Here is a 22,932-nt window from a genome sequence, read left to right as displayed (position 1 = left end):
GTACCATCATTATTTTAAATGTAGTAACCAAATTTTACTTGAGGAAGCACACATCCCTGTTTTAAATACCTTTTCTTGTTAGAATGTGCTAAAACTTACCTTAGCTGTTCATTTCTATGTGTGTATTTGCGTAGCAAAAATGTGTTATGGCTATGCATTATACTCAGGTATTTTTCTGGACAGTTGGCAGTTTGTTGTAATCACTCTTTTCCTGAATGCAAACATGCTAGATGTCACAAATCATGACATGCAATGTGGGATAGCTGCCTTGTTTGACACATAAGATTGACTGTGTTTATTAATCTGGATCCTACCTTCTCCCTCTTCTCTCACTTAATAGAGAGCATTGGTGCCTTGTCTGTTCCACAGATTTGAGCCAAATACAGAATTACTGATTTCTGGCAGCTTCCAAAACATTTGTAAAGCATTCATATATCTCTTAAAGTCCTTCCCATTATTATTCCCTTAAACAGATAGCAAAATGAACACTAAGGCAGTGAAGGTTTCTATAGTAAGCTATAAGGCAGTACAAAAGAGAGGTATGGTGTACTTGCTAAGACTGAGATCTGAGCTGTTCTGAAAGGAAATGTTTGGCTAACAAACCAACTTTTCCAGAGTGACATTCAGCCGCTTTAATCCATTTGGGGTAATGGCATTCCTATGTAGCAAATGAGAAGGAAGGGTTCTCAGTGAAAATAGTATGTGGCTACATAATTACAGAGACCATAAAGCTAAAAGGTCTGGCAAATAAGATGTAAGAGAAACTGTTAATATCCTTGCTTTTTTTTTTTTTTTTTTTTTTTTATCTCTTTAAATGTAAATCTTGCCATAATGTCCTGCCCACAGATTTCTATTTATGAATGTCATGCAAAGACTACATACTTATTACAGTTAAATAGTTTTGTCAGGTATCAATAAAAGAAAATTATCTCCTGTAAAGCAGCTAACAGAGGTGGAGTACAAAACAGTGGGTTATCTATCACTACAATTTAGTCCCATATTGAAAGTGAGGTGAAAGTGCAGTAAGCTGTTCTAGAATTTGTGGAACAAACTGAGTGGGTTTGCATTTCTAAACAACCCCAAGCCGTGTTGTATACCTTGCTTTTGTGACACATGGAGAATAAAAGCTTCCTTAGTGAAAGGTTTTTAAGACATACAGGATTTATGCTATCAATAGAAGCAAATCTAGATTATTGTCATTTTCTTTGTTCCTTATAGAAATTGTAGCTGATCTCCACATAGCCATGTTTTTGAGTGTGCTTGAAGACTGTCCTGTTAGTCCTTGACTTCTGCTGCTGCACTGTATCAACAAACAAGCTCTCTGTGAAATCAAATGTTTAGTGACACTAATTAAAACGTTTTAATAGGCTAAGTAGCTGAGAGCAGACAACCACGTTAAAAGTAGTATTTTTCCATCTCTTGTCACTTTATGGAAGAAACAAGAGGTACCTTCCTTCCCCAAGATTATGTTTTCCTGCTTGATATTCTGAGACAGAATTGAGTACATTTCTGTTTTAGATAGAGATGAAAAGAATCTGTAATGAAAATGTAATCACTATTGTATTCTATATGTAAATGAGAATTGCCTGCTCCTACTTTAACATTACAATTCGCAGTTATCTCTTCATTGGAGCTACTTTTCTTTCAGAAGTTAAATATATGAAATATGCATCAAACAAACAAAACCTCTTAATTCTGAATTGCATAGGAAATACTTCTAGAAGAAAAGACAGTCCAGAGGGAAAAAAACTGCTAACATTTCTAGAAAACATTCCCTTTCATCCGCAGTCGAGGCCCACATTATCAAACTCTTTATGTTTATAAGGGCTTGAAAAATCATCTTGAACAGCCGTGTTTCTTATACATTCCATTCAGTCTACTAAAACAAATGTAATACTACAAGACTCAGCAGTCACAAGAAAGCTCTCCTATTTCTAAAACAGGCTTCTGTTTGATTTACCTGTGTTTTTAAAATTGAGCTGATTACAGGACACAGGTAAATCTGCTGACTGGTCACTAGAAGTAGCAGCAGCTGTTGCTGGTTGCTCTCATCAAGCAGAGTCCTTCAGAACACAATTTCAGTAGTTGCATGCAAATGGATTTAGAGATATGTTTCATGAGGAATTTCTCCTTGCTTGTTAATAGCATGTTTTTGAAACAACTTCATACCTAGTTCTGGCTTTGAGCTTCCTGTAGAACAGGTGCTTTTGACTTTCCTGAAGCTGTGTAATGAGCCAATAGATTATTTTCAAGCTTCTCTTTGGATCGCTGGCAATTTATTGATGGAAACAATTTCTAATGCATTATAAATTCAGATACTGTGCATCTGGTTCTATTCATGTACATTCTTTATGAGAAGTAGAGTGGTTATTGTGTTGTACTTATGCTGAACTTGGTGCTCCACAAATTCATGCACCTGTTTTTTCCATCTGCAATATCATCAGAAAGCAGCTGTGTTATTATCACACATCCTCATTCTACCCAGCTGCTCTTTTGTTTCTCTTTACCTTTGGGTGGGCTATTTTTGAGTGCAGTGGATTTTATCTTTGTATTTTAAATAATAGTTGAAGAATTAAGGCCCCAGGCTGTCTGTATGCTGGTATAGCAGTATACGTTTTTGCTGTATCTTCAAAGGGGTTTGGTTTGGTACTGGCTATATTTCTTTCTCTCTTAAGTTTTTCTCTCCTTCTTTTAATGCTATTCAAGGTCCACAGTGCAGCAACATCTTTGGCAGCAGATCTGCTGAAATACCATACAGATCATATGATTCTCAAAGCATTAAAAATCACAGGAGTAGAAGGAAATCTGGAAGCTGTAGCAGAATATACTTGCAAGCTATCAGAGCAGAAAGAGCAACTTGTTGAGGTGAGTTCACAATTATTTTGATTTTAATAGGTGAAAATAAATAGCAGGGTTATTTTCATCTGTTCTTTAGGAAGGCTTTTGCCTGTTTTGGTTTTAATTTTTTTTTTTTTAGTTTTTCCTAGTATACTGCTGGATTTCGTGTTGTTCTTGCTATGGTCTGAACCAGGTGTGTTACTGTGGCAAATGGTTCCCACAGTACGGTCAGTTCTCTTCTTGAGTCTAACTTAAACTCATTGTTTGACTCAGTGTTGTATGCATACGTAATTTAGGGCTGAAATACTCATGAAAAAAAAAAAGTAGTATTTAGATCTAACTAGAGATTACAGCCTTTTACTGAAGCATTAAGCATCCAGCAATAGATGAACCCAGGACACGTTTTAAGAATGAAGAGAATTTAAGGTTAGGTTTCTTAATCTAATGAACTTAACTGTTTTGATGGTCTTGTTAAGTTTTCGTCAGTCAGAAGCTTACTGGAAATCTTTTCTTTTTTCATGGATGCTTGGCGTTGATACATGCACAGCTTTGAATGGCAGTGTTCATACATGTGAATAAGAGACTAAGGCCTAGGTGTTTTTGGTTTTTTTTTTTTAATGTATTTTTTGTTCCGCTCCAAGGTGATGAGGATTGCTTTTCAGCCTGCCATGTTTTTGATGTATGGGTTAAGCAGGTGTATTGAGTTGCATGATTGAGTTGCATGAAGAAACACACGATGTGAGAGCAAGTCTCGATAAGATAGTGATGAAGCAAAGAAGAGTTGAGTTTTCTGCACCAGAAATATTTAGTACCATTTCTGGGGTTTAGTGGTGCCTAAGGACTTATTCCAGAAATATGAATATACAGAAATAATATCCTTGAGTTCTGGACAGTTTTATGAACTTCAGAGACTAAGAAATCAACTCATTTTTAATTCAGTTTGTGTCCCTGTATAATCGATGGATATCAAGATGTTACAATCACAAAATAAACAAGAGAGTTAGGCAAAGTGGACTATGATAACAAGAGAGAAAAAATGGAAGGCTTACCCTTATGCTGAGGTCACCACAAAACACCAGAAGGAGGGATCTCCAGACAAGATCCTTCCCCACTGGTAGCCAGCTCGTGAATAGGTCTAGGAGCCAGGCGCCACCCCTTCCGGCAGCACAGGAGAATTGCCTTCACCTGTGCTCCTCTGGCTGACTCAGTGCTCACCTCAGGTGATCAATCAGAGGTTCAGGCCGTGACTCAGCAGTTCCCATACAGTCCTCCTGTTTCTAGTTGGTATTAGTGATTCATTGGTGTTCTTTTAGTGAGACCCTGTTTTGTTTCCAGGTGTAACTGTGATTATATGTGCTTCTTAGAGCATTTCCAATAACAGTCAAAGTAGTTTAATATATACTATTTCTGTCTTAAATTCTGTTTGTGATCTGAAATTCTTTGTTCATTCTTAGCCCCAAGTTCACTCTTAAACTTAGTACCAAAAAAAGAAAGTGATTACCTTTTACTACCCATACAGTCTTCTCCTTTCTTCCCTGTGTTTGAGAAAAATAAGGTCATACAAAGATAACTAAGTTCTCTGGATGATGAAAGCCTACATTTTGTGCCTGGTTGATGTTTGCTGAGTAAGCTGATTATGGTGGCATCATCTCTGCTGTGTTTGCCCCAAGTCCTATAGATATCTGATTACTTTCAGCTTTATTAATTTACTTATTTATGTATGCGATTGTTGTTTTTGGAATGATTTTATTTAAGATTTTTATTTCTTTGGGTGATTTTTTTTTCTATACCTTTTAAGCCAGGATTTTTGTTTTCCTTGATTTTAAATGCTTCCTGAGAAACACCAAGCTGTGAGGAACCCAGTAAGTTTTGAAAAGGACTATTAGTAACTTCATTGTATGTGTGCAGGCATGCATGTGTGCCTTTTTTCATTAATCATGAAGACATTACTAATGAAAAAATACTTTTATCATTCCTTTTTCTCTTTAAATTTAAAAATAAAACATATTTAGATGTGTCGCTTGTTGAGGCATGTTTCTGGAACAGAGCCCCTTGAGATCACGTGCATACATGCAGAAGATACCTTCCAAGTCACTGGCCCACAGGTATGCTCAGCTTTTATCTGGTCACTTCAACTGGGTATAAATAAAAATTACTTGCATGAGCTTTTTGGAGACATCGTGTTGAACTCTTTGATGTAACTCTATAGAAGAGTTGCAATTCAGTGTTGGATGTCAGCTAAAAGCATTCACAAGGAAGGTCATTGAACTTGCATGTGTCAAATGAATATGCTACAGAAACTTCATAGTGACAATTTAAGTTTGTGTTTTTCCTATGAATGCATTTGTTAATTCGTGTGCAATGCTATTTGTCAAGATGTCTTCCACTAACAAATATTTTATTCTCTATGTAGATAATTTCTGCAGCAGAAACACTAGCATTACATCCATCTAGCAAGATTGCAAAAGAGAATCTTGAGGTGTTCTGTGAGGCCTGGGAGTCTCAACTGAGTGATATGTCAATGTTGTTAAGAGAAATCAATGATGTGTTCGAAGGAAGAAGAGGTAAGAATGCTACTCAGAAATAATAAAAAAAAAAAAGTAGTTTCCTAACCAAAGAAGAATTGTAGCTATAATTTAAGAAATACTGCTTTCTTAAGAGAGCAGCATAATAAGTGGTCCCGTATCCCTACAGCAATGTGAATTCTAAGTGGTAATACTCAAATACATTGGTTGTGTGCAGATGCCAAATTGAAGCAGTTATTGGATTTTTTTGAAGAAAAGATAGCCAGAAATGTGAAGGCCTGGTTTGTGTGAAATCAAATATGTTTAACTTTCTGCACTGTCAGTTCCTGTAAAATTGAACTTTTCCAAATACTGAAAATATTTGACACAATTCTTTGCCAGTGGTGCCCACGAGGTAGAGATGCAGACTTTCATCCCACCTTTTGGTTTGACTATGGCATGTTAGTTAATGACAGTCAAGATGCACATAAATTAACCATGCCACACAATTAATTTTATTCCATTTTTCTGGCCAATAATATACATTTGTGTATTCTGTCAGATTGTGTTGTATTTACTTCACAATGTAGTGAATGTAGTTATTTGATTTTTAAACTGCTGTCCTTTCTCCTGGATGGAATCTCTGATGACTCTGCACAATCTTGGGATATTTTCTCTGGTTGGTAAGTTTATTGGTATTTGTACAACATGTAGAAGGGAACAATGGAATTCTGCAAAACAGATGTGTGTTTACTTGTAGGTTCCCTTGATAAATGGAAGCTATTTTTTTTTAATTATTTTTATCAAAAATATTTTTTTCCCAGATGATGTCCTAAATGTAGCCTGACATGCATCTTGCGGCTGTGTGTTTGTTTCAGTCTTTAAAGTACAATTGTGTACAGATAGAATGTAAAATATAACAATTCTGAATGTCTTGTATTTTTAAGAAAATCACTCAGGTGAAGAAGTTCAAATTTAGTTGAATACAGGGACTTCAGGCTTCTGTGCCTAAGATACAGGGGAGAAAGTAAATCCTTATTCAGGTTAGATGACACTTTATCAATGATATAATACTTCAACTTGTTATTAACATAAAACTTTATCACTTTTAGAGTTTATTTTGGCTGCTTAACTTTCTATTTTGATCACACAAGTTCTTCTTTGGCAATTTGTTGTGAGGTCAGTGAACAAGCAACTGCGGGGCAGTAATAGCTCGCATCGTTGCTGCTAGATGAGTGTGTGTCTGAGTCTGAAGGCTTGTAAAAGAAAAAGGTGATGAAATTCAGACTGGGTTTACAATAACTATGGGTAGCACATGTTACTGGGAATTCAAGAAGTATGTGATTGTTATCTTTTTCTTCCACCTTGCTCTGGAATGTTATATAAAATATGTAATAATCTACTAGATCAGAGATGCTATTGATACACCTTTTAACTTCTAGTGTCTTTTTTGTTTTGGGAGCCAAGGATTAATTTTCTCTAAATATATATTACATTTTATATAATGTGATAAAAATATGGTATTACTCTAATATTAATATATTGTCATCCATTTGGAATTTGCAGGGCTGATTATTCTGTTATTTATTTTTTCACATTTATGCAATAATGACTGATAACCTTTCTGTATGTTTATATCCATATGAGTATTGTTGTAAATACCAAGAACCTTGCAGCCACAGTGAAACATGCACTTGGCTTTCAAAACAAACAGTTGTTGAAGTGGCACAGTGTATTCCCAGCATCTCCTTGCAGTTTGTAACTTTCCGTTCTCTTGTGAATACTGACAGCAGATAACAGACGTTTTCCACAAACTGATATTTTCCAGCCTCTTTAGAACATTATTTCATAAGGCTTCTCTAATACTGTTGCTTGAAGGAGACAGAAGAGAATGAGGAGTTGTTGCTGAGCCTGTTAGTGTGTGCCTAGGCCTGAGTACTGTGAAGACTGAGGCTTTTCCTGTTGGGTATAGGCAGATGGGTCTGTCTCAGTGTCTCTTGTTTCTTCAGTCGTTCCTTCAGCATGTAGTGTCCTTACATTCCCCTAGGTAAAGTATTAAGCATGCACTGTATACTTTATATTGCTTTAGCTACATTGCATTTTGTGTTGTTGCCAGAAAGATGCTTAAGAGACTTTGTCTCCCTATTTCTTGTCTCATGGCTCAGCCTGCTAAAGGGATTTCTCTCCCGATGAATCTGGATTGTTGCGTATTAACTGTCAGTTATCTCCTTAGAAGTGACTTCAATCTGCTATATCCACTACTCTTCTACAAAGTTTTCTCCCCTATTGAGCACTATTTTCTCTTGACATTAACTCTTGGACAAGAGGTAACTCTTGTCAGATAACCCAATTAATAAAATAGACTAAAATATCTATTTGGTAAGAGATTGTAAAGGTTTTGTGAATGTCATTCTCCTCTCCAATGAAGTGGAGTTTCACAGTGTTTTATAAGATTTTATTTTCTTGTAATTCATACTACTTGTCTTGATGTTGGTAAAAAGTATCTTTATTTTAGACGACAGTGTAAAGTGCTTTATTTATAGTAGAACTGTGATGGTGTGTAATGAAAGATAGAATTACAGTCAGAAGGTTGTGTGTGTGTATGTGTGTATATATATATATTTTATTCTCCTTTGCTTAAAATCTTGTATTTTTGTACCACCAAAATGTTTGGCTTTGTTAGAGAGTACAGAATACAGTTTAAGAGGCAAAATTTGAATGGTAACTAAATGTGCTGGACACATCTAATAAAACAAGCATTTCTATGATCGCTGTAGATTCTCACTGTATCAACTTGTCTTCTGCTAATCAGTTCCTTGCCTAGTATCCCTGTGCACTATGCAGAGCTATAGAGTGAGGTAGATATGAATTTCTTTTGCTTAATCCAAAACCACCATTTAATACAGTGGTGAGGAGGCCCTTCCTGAAACCTGCGTGTCTTTGAAATAGCATGTATCTGGTATGAACTAAGGGGAGTGTTGGGCACCTGTAGAGATAGTTCATGTAAAAGAGGAGATTTGGTTCTGCTGGTGGAGGGTGGCTGCCTTCTCCCATTGACTACACAGAAAGCCCAAGATAACTGTTTTAGACAAGGCATTTAAATTCAAGGCTCTTGCACTTTGAGGTGAATCGCCTAACGAAAGTATCTTTTATTGATCCAGTATTGGCCTGTCTTCCTCCCCCTCTAGGTGTGGTTTCAATATGTTGAAAAACAGTGTGAATACTCCTCTGATTGTATCCTTCCTTGCAATTTGATCACAAATGTGAGAGTGATTTCTGGAGATAACAAAAGGGGGGCAGAAAGGAAGATTTGTCCACTCGATTTAAAAGGAGTTAAATGAGCATTACGATTTGAAAGGGCCATAGTTGATGAATAAGGGATGCAGTTCCTAACTTCAAAGGTTTAGACATTAGAATTCTAGAAAGGCATAGCCATCCTTACAGATGAGAAATGAGGTCAAAAGCAACATTCAGAAGTTGAAGTTTAGAAATTGTGGGTAGAAAAATGTGACTAGAACTATAAGAAAGTGGAATGTAAGGAGTGTGTGTGTATATATATATATATATGTATGTATGTATATATATATATACGGAAAGGAGTATATATGTAAGGAGTATATAGGAATAGTAAAAAATGATTTTCTTACACATTCCAGAAAAAACACATTACAGAAAATAAATGCAAGCAGGAATGAATGACAGAAAGAACAAAACGTGACAGAATCTTTCAAAATTTTAGTCTACATCTAACTTCTAAAATATGGAAATTAAATACATGAAAATTGTGTGTTCTGTTATGGAAACCAAATATTGAATTTGGTTTTTATACCTATGTAGATTTATTTTCTGTTGAAGGAGGATTATCTCTGGCTTGTGTTGGTCTGCTCTGTAAAGAACAATACCTGAGTCTTTTTTTTTTATTTTATTTTTTGGGGGGCGGGGTGGGAAATCTGTTTTTTTTTATAAAAAAAAAAAAAGAAAGAAAAAGAAACATCGCAAGAAATAGTCAAATCATCTTCTTGCTGTATATAGTCAACAGTTCAATCTCCCAAAACCAAATGAGGGGAGTTGGTAGAAGAAGGAAGGCATTGTTTCTCATTCGTTTTCTTCTTCCTTTGATTTGGTTGCCGTAATTCTGTGTGTTCACCTCTCTTGTGTGTCTCTCTTCTCAGTATTCATCTCATGTCAAAGCTTTCTGGGTTTTGGAACTTTCTTTTCAATAGGTTTTTACTAGAGAGATTTTATTTTATGCTCTAGCAGTTCAAACTTAAGATTATTTTTTTCTTGGTACTTCTTACATACATTGTTATATCCCCTTTAGTTGATGTGTTGATACAGAGAATGCGATAAATCATTTTTGTCAGTCTTTATTGAGGAATCTGACATGTTTGTGTGTGGAGGGAAATTAAACTGAGTAACTACATTCTAAGAAAAACAGTTAGGCAGTTTGTGCCCTGATAACTCTTTTTTCACTTCTTAAAAACTGAGTGAAGAAGAAAGAGTTGATCTCAGAAGGGAAGAATCCAACTTTGTCAAGTGGGTTGAGGGATACTTGTTAATTCACTGAGTTTTGTTTGAAATAAGCCAGTTGTCTAGACACGGAGCTCAGGTGTCAGAAGGTAAAGAACAAACTTTGAAAAATCATGAATACATAACAGAACTGTCTTCAGAAGACTCAGAATGGAATTTCTATAGGAGCTGATGCAAGAGGAGGAAATAGTAATGATAGGGGGTTTGTTACTTGTCCATTCCTTGCCCATCTGCGTTATCTCCATGCAAACACGTTAGTGATATCGTTATCTTAGCCCTTTGTTTCTTCAAGCAACTTCTATTTTTCACTAGCTGTAACAATTTTATTTAATTTTTGTTTAGCAGGCTTTCCTCTTTACATTTGAATAAATGTAACTATAGTTATTTAAAACATCTGATAACTGGAGCTTTAATTGTAGGCTGTTAGCTGTGGCACTGTCTCCTGCCAATAAACTCTCATCCGTTTTCAGTTAATGCCTAGAGGGTATTTTCCTCTGTTTCCTTTGCTTGAACTTAGAATGACTGAGAACCTGGGGGATATAGGAAATAATTCAGCAAGTGTGTAAAATGCAATAGATTCTTTACTTTATAAAATACAGTACAGATGGGATACACGTTGTATATTATAATGTGAGGGTTTTATTGCTGCTACTTTAGACAGACCTTAGATATCTCTCCTTAGTGGCTTTGCCTACTGCAATTTTTATGCTATCTGAGGCCAAGGAAAGCTTTACGTGGAACTACCACAGTATTTGGCACAGGTAGTGATAGCTGCTCAGTCACTGGAGAGAGCTTCTTTAGTCAGGATTGCATGGTGGGGACTAGAAATCTGAAAGAGTGAAGCTGTTCAGATATTTAAGTGCCAGTTACTGAGAGCTAAAATCTAAACAGTAAGAGGTTCTTGACGTTTCTCTCTCTGAAAGCATAAGATAGAATGGCAATTCTCTGCAATATCCAAAGAGTTACAGGTAAGTCATTCACTTTTATGTACAGCACTGAAATTTGAGGAAGGCTGAAGTAAGTCATGCAGTCCTACTGATTACATTTTGCATATGAATTTTGGTGTAAATATGTGTGTTCTTCTAGGAGAGAAGCGTGTCTACCTTTCACTGCCTAGACCAGGGGTAAGTTGCTCTTGAGACTGTTCTATTTACATCATATGCTGCTAACCAGTTGACTTTTCCATATTGCATTTAATGAGGACAAAGCAATACCTTGGTAACATGCACCTTGACTTGGTGGCTAAATAAAAATCATAGAAAGCTGGATATTTAATCACACAGACTTCAATCACTTACTTTATAGGTGAGCTTTGATCCTTGTTTATTAAAATGACATTTTCACCACATGCTTAACTGTAATGATGTGTAATAATAAATGCATTGTCGCTATTAAAACAGTGAGAATACGCTGCAATGCACTGTAAGATAAGTCTTGGCACTTTGAATTTTTTGTATTGTTGTCTGAACTGACCTATTTTGAACACAGAGATATGTATGAGCATATTTTTAACTCTTCAAATAATGGATTCTTGTTTCCATATTTGATCCTGAATGCTTATAGTGCAGAGGTTTAGTTGTGAGATAATTTATATCCTTAGCTGACAGTAATTGATATTACATTGCTCCCGAGAGCATCTCTATGTTAAAACTTAAACCCTGTAATCAGTCATTGATTCACTTGTTACATATTGAATCTTTTTGCTGGGAGGAAGAAGGGGAAGAGTGATCTCAGATTTTACTGTACCTTCCAGCTTGTTTCACTCTTTGCTTTCTCTCCTTCAACCTCTGGTGTAGAGGAATTTGGGTGTGAAGTGAACGCCTGTCTCCATCTCCTGCTGCTGTGCAATTCTGTGGCTTCAAATACAATATGTTACTTCCGACCCTTGAAAAGAGAGTGACCCATCATAAATCCAGTCTGCTGGTTTTAAATAGAGTATAGTCTTAGACTGAGTGAGCATGAATGAATTTCACATTTACAGAACTAAATACTGAGACTGAAAAATAGACTGGTTCAGTGGCTTTTGTTGGGGTTTTCATCCCTGTGGGCTTGTTTGGCTGAGCTACATAGCTTCTGAACTTCAGCCAAAACTTAGAGATGCTTTAAGTGACTTTCCCACATATCAGTTCATATGCCATTTAAAGATGCTTTCAGAAAAATGTTGTCCCCAAGATTTAAACAGTTCAGTCTCTAAAAGGTTGCATGGATCTTATCCAAGATGCGTGGAGCTGGGGGAGTCGGTCTGCCCTCTATGGCTGATGCCCAAACTGTCCCTGCACAGAAGCTGTGCTGCTCCTGTAGATCCAATTAATATACCTTTTTACATTTTTAATTGCGGCTGTGCTGCATGCTGGTTTCAAATGACATCCCAGACTGTCCTAGCTGAGGGCAGAGCAGTAGTAGCACTTAATGCACTTATGTATTTTTCTCTGTAGTATTAGCTTTCAAATCACAGTTTGCAAGCTGAGTGGTAAATGTTCAGATAATTTGTTTGTTTGTTTGTTTTTTTTAAACCAATTTTTCTATTCAAATCCAGCAAGTGAACACCAGAGTGGAGAAAACTACAAATATGACAAACATTCTGAGGCTTCTTTAGTTACTTGTAGATAGAGGAAGTTATGTGCTGCTTTTGTTGAATGCCCTTCACTCAGCAGCTTAAATTTTTGCCATATCTTATAGTCCAAAGTTTGTATGTAGATAGAAATGTAGCTTGGCTTTGTATTTTTCTTCGAGAGTCTGCCTTGAAACTGACATTTCTTGAAATGCATCTGTAAAAATATAATCGAATCACAATTAGGAGCATCAATCTATGCACTTTTTTCTTCAAAATCCTTTGATATGAGAGCAGCTTGTCCCGTTTGTTCTAATACATTGGCAGAATTACATCTGGGTAGACACTGAGAAGATCCAGAGCTATTAAAAATGTGGGGATAGGGAAAAGAAATGGCATAGCAGCTGAAGTCTGAGCAGCAAACTGCGGTAGAAACATAAAAGCAGTATTTCATTTTTGCTTAGATTCCTCAAGTCAGAGATGGAGACCACACCTGGAGCTGTGTTTCTTATGCTACTCACAATGGGTAGTGTTTCCCACTTTCCTGTGGCAGGGATTCCTTGGCTTAATTTGTCTGAGTATTCCCACTAATTAATAGCAGCTCTCTTTAGATCCTCAGGCAAGGATTCCAATGCTGCATCCTTGTCCTCCAACCTCCTCTAGTGGTTCACACAAACCTCTCCAATCTATGACACCAATTTTATGCTCTTCATTTCCCTGTACTGCTCTGTGTTTTCTGAGTGTGGACTATATGTGCTCCCACATTAGTTTCTGTTGTCTTTGCACATTGACAGCATCAGCACGTGAAGCAAAAGCCTGGAACTGCTGCTTTCTGTGAACATGCAAATTAATTTGCAACAGATCAGATATATTGCTGTGTATCTGTTATGCAGTTTGCAAGCTCTGCCTTATTGGATATTCTGCTCACGTCAATACCACTAATTATCATTTAATCTGAGCCAGTGTTTGGCTTGCAGTCAGACATATTTTGGATAGCTGAAGACTTAAATAAGAGAATGAAAGAAAAAAAATAATTCAAAGACTCAGTGTTCATTTCCAGCTATTTCAGCAGACTGACACGGAAGGATCAGTTACGTTGTCATGCCAACATTTACACGTACCCCAGCTCAGCTTGGAAGGTTCAGCTAGTCCCAAGTCACTGATACAGCAGTGTGATATTTGTTGGGAAAATCAGCACAGCTGTACTTGATCATGACTGTTCAACAGTAACTAGTACTTGGGGTTTTGAGGGTAAGGGGAAAAGATGGTACTGCATGAGGAAATAGACGAGAGACTCAAGCCTGAGAGTTGTGGAAGAGGTCTTCTTGAAACCTGACTGTCTGGAGGGACAGGCCCTGGCTGCACTTCCCATTTCAAAAGGACATGCAAATCAGAACAGGTTCTCAACTTCTGTAAAGAAGTTTGTGTGAACTGTTGGAACTCTCCTGCAAAGTCTTAAGTATACAGCCATCTCTTTTCATTTGTTAGCAAAAATAATCATCAATTCTTTTTATTAAAAATTATTATTTTTTGTTTGAAACAGAAGCATAATGCAAATCTGAAAACGTTAAAGCCAGTCAAACTAGATACTGAGGTAAGATGCTATCATTTTAGTAAAAGTTCTTCCAATTTATTTTTTTTCTCCTGTCTGGAGAACGTTTTCATATGTATAAAATATTCTTAATGTTTACAGGAACAGGCAAAAATTGCAAAACTTGGATTAGAACTGCATCTGCTCACATCTGATGTGGATTCTGAGACAGAGAAATGGGAGGACCAAGAGAATGAGATTGTGCAACATGGACAAGGCATGTCAAGTATGGCCTACTCCATGTATTTATTCACCAGGTAATGACAGCGTGTGTGGTGTGCTTCAGTGGGGAGAAGAGAAATAAAACTGTTTATAAGAAGTAAGACCATTTTATTTTCAGAGCATGAGTATTAGGACACAGAAAGGAGCTTTAATTTACAACCTTATGCTTTAACTTTAATGCGATGGACAGTTGGACTGGATGATCTTGGAGGGCTTTTCCAACCTTGGTGATTCTACAGTTCTGTGATGACTTGACATTTCTAAGCTGTTCAATAATACAATAAATTAGTGGGGGTTCTGTTTAAGTGCCAAACATCTGTTTTGTGGCGGAACAACTAATTGTAGATTTCAGGCAGGAAATATATGTAATAAGGTTGTTGATAAATATTCTCAAAAGTAAGGGAATTAGCGAATAGGTACATTACTATAGTACTGAGGATTGCTGATCTTTGCTGTACTGAAAGGTGTTGTTCTGAAATTTGCCTATACAGTGTCAGTCTCTGCAAAGAATTTAGGAAGTAGAAGACCGAAGGTTATGCTTTCTGGCACGGAGTGCTCAGTTATAACATTTTAAGCAGTAACTGAGTAATTTGGTTCTGTGCAAAAGCACTTTGGTTTTTACCTACCTTTATGACTTAACTGCCTGTGGTCTGCTGTTGGCTCTATATCCTCTGTGTTCGTTCTTAAGCATCGTGTTGTCCCTGTTCAAATGCAACTTAGTCACTGTTCTTAACTAACTGTGAAAATTGAATATTCAGTACTTGGCTGTCTTTGCTGGTAGGTTTTCTGCTTTTGATAGTTAGTCATATTCTGTAGCTGCTAAAATTTTAGCATGCCCTCTCTTATTCTTGTGATTTTCAGATCCTCTTATGTGTTGCAGAAATGCTTCAAGGAAGAAGAAAACACAGGCTTAGTTTCTGGCACAGGGGAGGGGGAGTGTGCAGCCTCTTTTCTAATCAATAAATGAAATCAAATTACCTTTCAGAACCTAAACATCAAAGAGTGTATCAGTGTACACTTCTTTTCAAAGAGAATGGAAGGAAAGTGCTGGAACACTAGCTGCTGAGAATGTATGGCTACTACAACATGCAGGTTTATATTAAGAAAGCTTTGACTGTTGCCTTTTAAACACTCAGAAGTGCTTTTTTACATTTATAATGCCACATACTTGTTTAACAGTTACACGAGGCATATAAAAGATGTAGACAGCCTCTATCAAGAGGATAGATACAGTACAAAATATCCCACAAGGATTTAGGGATAGTGTTCTGTCTGCTGGTGCTACAGATGTGTCTGTATAGTCACCCCCTTTCCACTCCCCTTGTGTGTTTGAGGGAGTATAAATTGTGCAGGCAAATTATTCTTCAGTCTCTACGTGGCACATAATCTGTTTTCGTTGCTTCCCACAGAGGAGAAGGACTTCTGAAAACTACTCAAGATTTATTTCATCAAGCAGAGGTAATACATTTTTAACGAAGTAGGAGCTAGGGATTATGAATGAAGAACAAAATGCAAATGTAACACTTTGATTCTTTATACATCAATACAGTGTATCAAAAATTGTCAACTGTAGGTTTTAAGCAGCGCAACTCTGTACTTCCTGAAAGCTCACGTTGCAATGTTCTTGTAAGTGCTTAATTAAGACAGCTGCTTAAACTGAGATTCCTGTTACAAGTGGGAAATACAGTTGCCTTTAATGAGATAGTTTTCTTCACTATGTCACTTAATTCAGTTCCTGATGGTGTTAACAAGTACTCCATCCTAGTCTGAGCAATGGTATTCTCCTAGGAGAGGAAAAAGATTTTTAAAAATAAAAATTAAAAAAAAATGGAATATACAGATAGGGCATGAAGCTGGTGAAGTACAAGTCTTACTAGCAGCAGCTGAGGGAACTGGGACTGTTCAGTTTGGAAGAGGCTCGGGGAGACATTATCACCCTCTACAATGACCTTGAATGGAGGTTGTGGCAATGTAGGGGTCGGCATCTTCTCCCAGGTAACAGTGTTAAGATGACAGGGGATGGCCTTGAGTTGTGCCATTGGGTGTTCAGGCTGGATATTAAGAAGAATCTCTCAGAAAAAAGGGTGAGGCAGTGGCCTGGCTGCCCAGGGAGTTGGTGGGGTCACTGTTTCTGGAGGTGTTCAACAACAATGAGGATGTGGCACTGAGGGATGTGGGGGGAGTGGGTTGGGGGTTGGACTTAATCTTATCTTTTCCAACCTTAATGATTCTATGGTTCTAAAAACAAGGGACCAAATAAGGGAATGTAGAATGACGTTACCAAGATGTGTGAACGTCTAACAGGAGACTGGTCACAACACATATGGCTGAGAGTCATCTACCCACCAAACTTTTGTGAGTTGCTCCAGTGCAAAACCAATTAGGTGCTGGAGGTATTTCATAGGTAAAGGGAAAACCTTTCAACTTTGCCATGGGGAAATAACAATTTGTAGTGTTTTTACTTCAAAAGTCACTGCAAATTATTAAACTACAAATGTGTGCAACTGTCATAAATATTTCCTGTTACTCTTTATTTTTTCATAAACTATTTATTGAAACAAAGTGGAAAAAGCTTCATTTTTTTTGTGGTGCTCTATTTTGTTTTGTTTTGTTTTTTACTTTTTTACATGGTTTTTTTTTTTTTTTTCTCTTTCAGATTTTTGCAACAGAAGGAATTAAGCTTGCTTCAGCTCTTCAAGTCTTTTCTGATCAGGTGATGTATGGCAACTAGGATAGGCATTCAGCTCACAGCTTCAGTGATACTGCTTAAAAGCTGGTTGCTTTCTTCATTAACCTAATAGTGAGTCTGTAACAATGAGTGGTTTTGTTTTCCTAAAATGCATTTCAGGTACATGATGATGACAAACCTTTGCTGCTGTTGGAGGCTGAAAAACTGATCCCCATATGCAAGCAGCTCCAGATAACAGCAAAAACTTCTGTTCAGGGTAAAAGTGCTACATTTACAAAGGTAAAGTAAAAATTACCTATGTCTGAAAATAAAACCTAACTGGTTTTGAAATACAGAGACTTACTAGTTTATGGCCCTGATAACATACAAAACAGATGAACTTCCAGGATTGGCAGAAGGAGGTAGAACTTAAGAGGTACAGAATTGCATAATGTTGTGGAAGCATTTAATCTTTTCTGCTATGCGATACTTTGTGGTTATTGTTCTTTACGAGAAGGAATTTACCTCAAGTTGAAGTACTGCTTTGCTCTTCACATCTTTTGAGAAGCTTATGGGCTAAGTATAGAGGAAGAACAATAAGAACTGTTCCTCCTAATGAGAATATTTTTTCCCATCTCTACTGGTAGCTGTAACCCCAGCCATTCACTGCAGAACTTTGTGTCAGAAAGGATCTTCAGCCTCGGTCCAATTGTTTTCTGGACTCTTTTTCCCATTAGCAGAAGGGCTTCAAGGAAGTTTATCCTGACCCCATTATTCATGCTGAGAGTTTGAAGAGAGGCAAAATACAACAAGCTGGCACCCAGTATACATGAAAGTATGCAGGTGGATAGTTTGGGTAGCATTATTCTTCAGGCCTTCATGACTATTTTCTTTAGGGAGCATGGATATCCGCATTTTATATAATTAGCCCACTGGCCACAGGCATATCATTAATATCAGGTCAAGGGGAAATGGTTTTCAGTTGATGGAGAGAAGATTTAGGTTGGATGTCAGAGGGGAAGTTCTTCACTATGAGAGAGGTGAGGTGCTGGAACAGGCTGCCCAGAGAGGTTGTGGATGCCCCATCCCTGGAGGTGTTCAAGGCCAGGTTGGATGGGGCCCCGGGCAGCCTGGGCTGGTATTAAATGGGGAGGTTGGTGGCCCTGCATGTGGCAGGGGGTTGGAGATTCATGATCCTTGATGTCCCTTCCAACCCTGGCCATTCTGTGATTCTGTAATATTAACGTTTTTCCCTGCCAGTAGGTTACCATGTGAGCTGCAGAATCAGTATGTAACAGGATTTAGGAAAGATCTTTTCCTTTCTGTTTCTAAAATTACCAAAATTAACATTTTGGTTGAGTTAGAAATGTTTCCCAAGACACTGATGCTCTTAGATGTCTGTAGGGTGCCATTACCGTGTATTACTTTTTACTGCTGGTGACTTTTGCCAAGGAACTTATGTCTAAGTTTTCCTCAACTTACCCACTATCTGTATTGGTGAAACTGAGAATTCTCAGCTCAGTAAGAGATGAATTTATTTTACTGTAACACACAGAACTTTATTTGAAGAAACATGAGCTGTAGTCAAGTGTAACTCCTAAGAAAAGACTTCAGTGCTCAAAGTGTACTAATGAAGGTAATTTGTACTACCGTTGTCATAATTAGTTATGATCTTGTAATTGATGCTTTAGATAAACATAAATTCCAATCCCTGAATACTCTCCGTTATTAAAATGCATGCTGCTTCTCCAAAGGCAGAGTCCATCCTAATAGTTGTTATACATCAACTTTTACATAGTTGTCTTAAGTTTCTGCACTGTTACCATGATTACAATGGTCTACAAATGACAGCAGCAAACAGAAGCAGAACTTCTTAAGAAGAGCAGTCCTGTACACCTGGGTGTTGGTTTCCCACTAGCTCTGTAAGAGATGTTTCCATTTTGTAGGAGAAACAGCTCAGTTCTGATACCAGCTACGCCATCCAAAGGAATCAAACCCAAACTGAGCACCTGAGGGCTGTTGCTTGGTTTCTTCCACATGCTCTAGCTAGACTAAACAGGAGCTCCAGACTTTATAGGTACACTGCTAAAGGCTATCAAATTAATGCTTCTGGACAGCCTAAACCTAATGATCTGTGCTGTGCTTTTGGCTTAAGTTCCGATAATTGCGTAGTTTTAATGTAACTCATATCAAAGTAAGGCTTCTGTGATGCACTGCTTTCTAAAATCATGCTGAAAAGAATTTAAAAAACAAAACAAAAAAAACAGATGAAGAACTGTGATAAGCACACTTAAATAGTGAGAGTTTTATTTCCAAGACATGTATATTACTCTTTTAATATTATTTTTAGCTCCCTCTCCTGGGATGTGCATCATTCTCTTCTCCTTCACAGCTCCTGCCTTGGTTTAACAGAAGGGATGCTGCTGCATCAGGCTACAGGAAGTTGAGCAGGCTGACAAAACCATTAGACTAGAAAAGATTGGATTTGTGTTTATCCTTCGTATTCATTTCAAGCTCGAAATAGATTTTTCATCTCATGTTGCCTAATGGAAGTGATCAGTGGTCTTACTCAACTGTAACTGTCTTGTATAGGTTGATGCATGCATTCAGAAAACAAGGAATGTGATGACTCTGTTATGTCAACTTCTTCCAGTTTGCAGCAAATTAATGAGAAAGGTGAGTCCTTGGTCTGTCTGCAGTATTTTAAACTTGGGATTTTTTGTTTGTTTTTGTGTATGTTTGCTTGCTTTTTATAATACGTTGTCTTTGTATGCAGAATAAAGCAGGGAATGGCTATCTCAAGCCTGCTCCCCCGTGGAAAGAAGGCAGAACACGAACAAGTACAAACGTACACGCTCCAGAAAGGAGAGTGGAGATGTTTGGTATCAAATCTTTGGAAAATCACGTAACTAAAATGACATTTTTAGAGAGCAAGTAATTACAGCACTTAGAAACTGCAGAAGCTCCATTAGGGAAAATAACTCTTGCTGAAGTTTCAATTTTGCTTTCATTTGTGGAAAGTCAAACCAGGTTAATTTGAATTAAACCTATTGACCTTTGTCACATCTAATAGATGTCCCGTTACTTAGCAATGACAGCACCAACTAGTGTAATCATTATGTATTTTCATAATGTGAATGAATTTTCCTACGCTCACTATTGATACTGGTTTTGTAATTAATGCTTACGAATGTCTTAATGGATGTTTCAACCCAAAGATGCTGCTAACAGACCTTTCACGTAAAGAACCCTGTGCTCTATGTAACACTACTGCTGATGTTTGTAAACTCCTCTCTGGCCCAATGCAGTCTATGGATTTATGAAGCCCATTCAGGAATGTAGTCTGAAAGGTTGTGGCCTAAAGCACTGAAATATTTAGTTATACTACAATGAAGTTCAGTCCTAAGGAAAAAACACTCTTGGGAGAGCTTGACACTGAATCTTAGTTTTGCTGACATTATTCATATTTCCAAAGTGTACTCCTAAGTGATTAAGACTCTTGACTAAAACCCTTTTTCTTTCACTGTCTCTATCTGTAGATGGCAGTTGTTGCTTCCTTTACGATTAAACTTTACTGAGCAGAATTTGAATTGCATGTAGAACCACTGAAGCATTACATGTAGACTTTACATTACAGCATTTAAAACTGAAGTAAATAGATACTGATTATGAGAAACCTCTATAAAAAGGGCATTATTTGACTTCAGGATGCTAGGAATCGTAACCTGATGTGAAATGCTTGTTTTCAAGGTTAACTGTTTGTTGTAGGCAGGCTCCTATTGCATTTTATTTTCAATTCACCTTTGGCAAGCCAAACAACATAGGGCTAAAACCTAACAGTTCAATTGTGCTTTTTCTCTATGTGTTATGTTTGCATTGAGCCAGGAGCAAAGAGATCCCTGGAACATAACTACTCTCCAAAATTGTGCTTATGTAAAAAATTTGTCGTACTACGGCTGTGAGAGAAAACAATTTTAATATACAAACTACAAACTATTTTGCCTGTTTCATACAAGAATAAAACAAATATGTCAAGTTCCACTTTTATAAGTAGACACACCTTTCAATGCCATGAAAGTTACAATGTAAAAGCAGCTTATTTAGCCTGTATAATTAACTTCCTGAAGAAGAATTCTGACGTTTCAGTAAAACTTCCTTGTATTCTTCTGGTGTCAGAAGTCCTTGAGTTATGCTCTTGCTCTCTTCAAATTTGGGTAGAACCACTGCAATGTATCCCTCAGTTGATGGCTAAAATGGAGGAATGATGTTAGCACTGAAGTAGTAAAATAAAGGCTAAGAATTAAAAAGCTTCTCACCTTTTCTTGCAGAAGCGCTGGATTGCTAAGAATGTTTTCATTCACTTCTATCAGTCGCCCTCGTATACAACTGCAAAAGTATTCAGACTCAGTAAAAGTGCACAGTATGTCAGGATAGGGGTGGGAGTGTAAAAATCCTTACCTGTAAATGGTATATTCTTCTCCATCTGATGAGGATATCCTGCAGAGCGGGGCAAGTTCTGTTAAAAACTGAGCTCCCTGCATGTGGAAAAAAATACATGTGTGTTTCTAATTATCCAGCTCTTCTTACAGTTTCATAAACATCAGCAATAACACAAGTTGGTGAATTACAGAACAAAGTAAGAAGAATAGCTACAGGTCATTAGGGGCTCCATATTTATACTTCCTTACAGGAGTAGATGAGAATCCTAGAGTTGCTCAGGTTGGTAAAGACCTTAAAGATCATCAATCAAGTCCAACCACGCTACCCTAACTCTAACAGCCCCCTGCTAAATCATGTCCCTGAGCACCACATCCAGTTTTTAAACACATCCAGGGATGGGGACTCAACCACCTCCCTGGGGAGCCTATTTTATTCAGTGCTTAACAACCCTTTCTTGTAAAGCAGTTTTTCCCGATATCCAACCTAAAATTACCCTGGTGCAACTTGAGGCCATTTCCCCTCATTCTGTCATCTGTCACAGACCAGAGGTCTGCAATTAAAAAAAGCCACCAAAACAATCTCCAAATCCTTGGCATTTTATGAAAACAAGTTTGTATCTATTAAGGAATATTGAAGTGTCTCTGTATACTCTACAAAATTGATTTAGCAGAGACTGTTAGCAGCAGTTGGAGCAACAATGGCACCCCTCAGTGCTTCAGAGCCTGTACCCTCCCGGCTGGGGGTCTCTCTCTCAAGTCTGAATACAATTACCTGCAGAGGGCTGAAAATAAAAAGGATGGGTCACTGCCAGGGGTCAATCTGGGAAGGAGGGAGAGTCCCAGGCAGTGAGAGAGAGACAGACAAGAACTAAGCAAATCAGAAAGCCCCACAAACGTACCCTTTTGGACTTCCCAGAAACTTTATTCTGAAGCCTGCTACAATTAGGGCTGATTTGGTAATTAATGCTTGTAATTGTTCTTCCGTGCTGAAGAAGAGGGTGGGCTTCTGCCAACGTTATGACGCAGATTCTGCAACAGGAACGACAGTTACCGTACCGTAGCGGTGCAAAGCCGTACCCTGAGCGCTCGGAGCAGCTCCAGCGCTGTCTCTGCCCGTACCCGTAGCATTGTAAGTAGATAAATACCTACAATCGAGCTTCAGCTGCGGGCATCGGGCCCGGCGTTACCCCCACCCCCTCGCAGAGCGGCGGGGCAGCGCGGGCGCGACGCGAACCGTCGGCCCCGTGGCCGCCCCGGCCGCGCAACGCCGCCAGAGGGCGCCGGGCCCGGGGGAGCAATACCCCGCGCCCCGCCCGGCAACTCGCCTGTTGGAGTGCTGCAGCACGCAGAAGTCCTCGCACGGCCGCCCCTTCACGTCTGCGAGAGGCCACAAACACGGGTGAGGGTGACGCCCCGGCAAGCTCCATCCCGCCCGCCCGGCCGCGCCGCACCTGCCTTGTACCAGCGCGTGAAGTACCGCGCCGCGCCCCACGTCTCGGCCGCCGCCATGCTGCCGCTCGCACGGCGCACGCGCAGCCCCGCCCCGCGCCGGTAGCGGTTCCCGCCCTGCGGAGCGGCGCCCCGTGGTG

General features: G+C 38.3%; 2 protein-coding genes across 3 annotated transcripts in view; one reads left to right on the top strand and one right to left on the bottom strand.

Moving 5' to 3' along the window:
* The window catches only part of CTNNAL1 (catenin alpha like 1), a 596,511-nt gene that overhangs the window by 36,884 nt on the left and 536,695 nt on the right, over positions 1-22,932 (top strand). Inside the window, exons 9-19 of one of the 2 annotated variants that reach the window (XM_048939246.1) lie at positions 2,707-2,865; positions 4,851-4,943; positions 5,252-5,402; positions 10,959-10,996; positions 13,967-14,017; positions 14,117-14,271; positions 15,646-15,694; positions 16,893-16,949; positions 17,085-17,204; positions 19,497-19,580; positions 19,681-21,070. In XM_048939246.1, coding sequence (XP_048795203.1) covers positions 2,707-2,865; positions 4,851-4,943; positions 5,252-5,402; positions 10,959-10,996; positions 13,967-14,017; positions 14,117-14,271; positions 15,646-15,694; positions 16,893-16,949; positions 17,085-17,204; positions 19,497-19,580; positions 19,681-19,842 — 1,119 coding nt within the window. In that variant the 3' untranslated portion in view covers positions 19,843-21,070. Of the gene's footprint in view, positions 1-2,706; positions 2,866-4,850; positions 4,944-5,251; positions 5,403-10,958; positions 10,997-13,966; positions 14,018-14,116; positions 14,272-15,645; positions 15,695-16,892; positions 16,950-17,084; positions 17,205-19,496; positions 19,581-19,680; positions 21,071-22,932 lie in introns of those variants that run through there. The other variant, XM_048939247.1, reaches the window with a different exon arrangement.
* ABITRAM (actin binding transcription modulator) lies at positions 20,864-22,873 on the bottom strand. Its single transcript, XM_048939269.1, has 6 exons — positions 22,795-22,873; positions 22,669-22,720; positions 22,243-22,372; positions 21,363-21,439; positions 21,221-21,290; positions 20,864-21,152 (listed from the first exon to the last, which is right to left on the bottom strand). Exons 1-6 carry the CDS (start codon positions 22,850-22,852, stop codon positions 21,018-21,020), a joined length of 522 nt encoding a protein of 173 aa, XP_048795226.1. The 5' UTR covers positions 22,853-22,873; the 3' UTR covers positions 20,864-21,017.

Source organism: Lagopus muta, chromosome 3, assembly GCF_023343835.1.
Source record: "Lagopus muta isolate bLagMut1 chromosome 3, bLagMut1 primary, whole genome shotgun sequence".
NCBI classification, from domain to species: domain Eukaryota; kingdom Metazoa; phylum Chordata; class Aves; order Galliformes; family Phasianidae; genus Lagopus; species Lagopus muta.
The sequence above is the reverse complement of the archived record's forward strand: the minus strand, read 5'-3'. Positions and strand labels throughout refer to the sequence as shown.

Excerpts from the sequence above, each read along its gene's own strand:
- ABITRAM (XM_048939269.1), bottom strand. The coding sequence starts at position 22,852 with ATGGCGGCGGCCGAGACGTGGGGCGCGGCGCGGTACTTCACGCGCTGG. Across the intron at positions 21,291-21,362 it reads GAAGAATATACCATTTACAG|TTGTATACGAGGGCGACTGA; the intron begins GTAAGGATTTTT and ends ATACTTTTGCAG. Across the intron at positions 21,153-21,220 it reads CAGCGCTTCTGCAAGAAAAG|CCATCAACTGAGGGATACAT; the intron begins GTGAGAAGCTTT and ends CCTCCATTTTAG.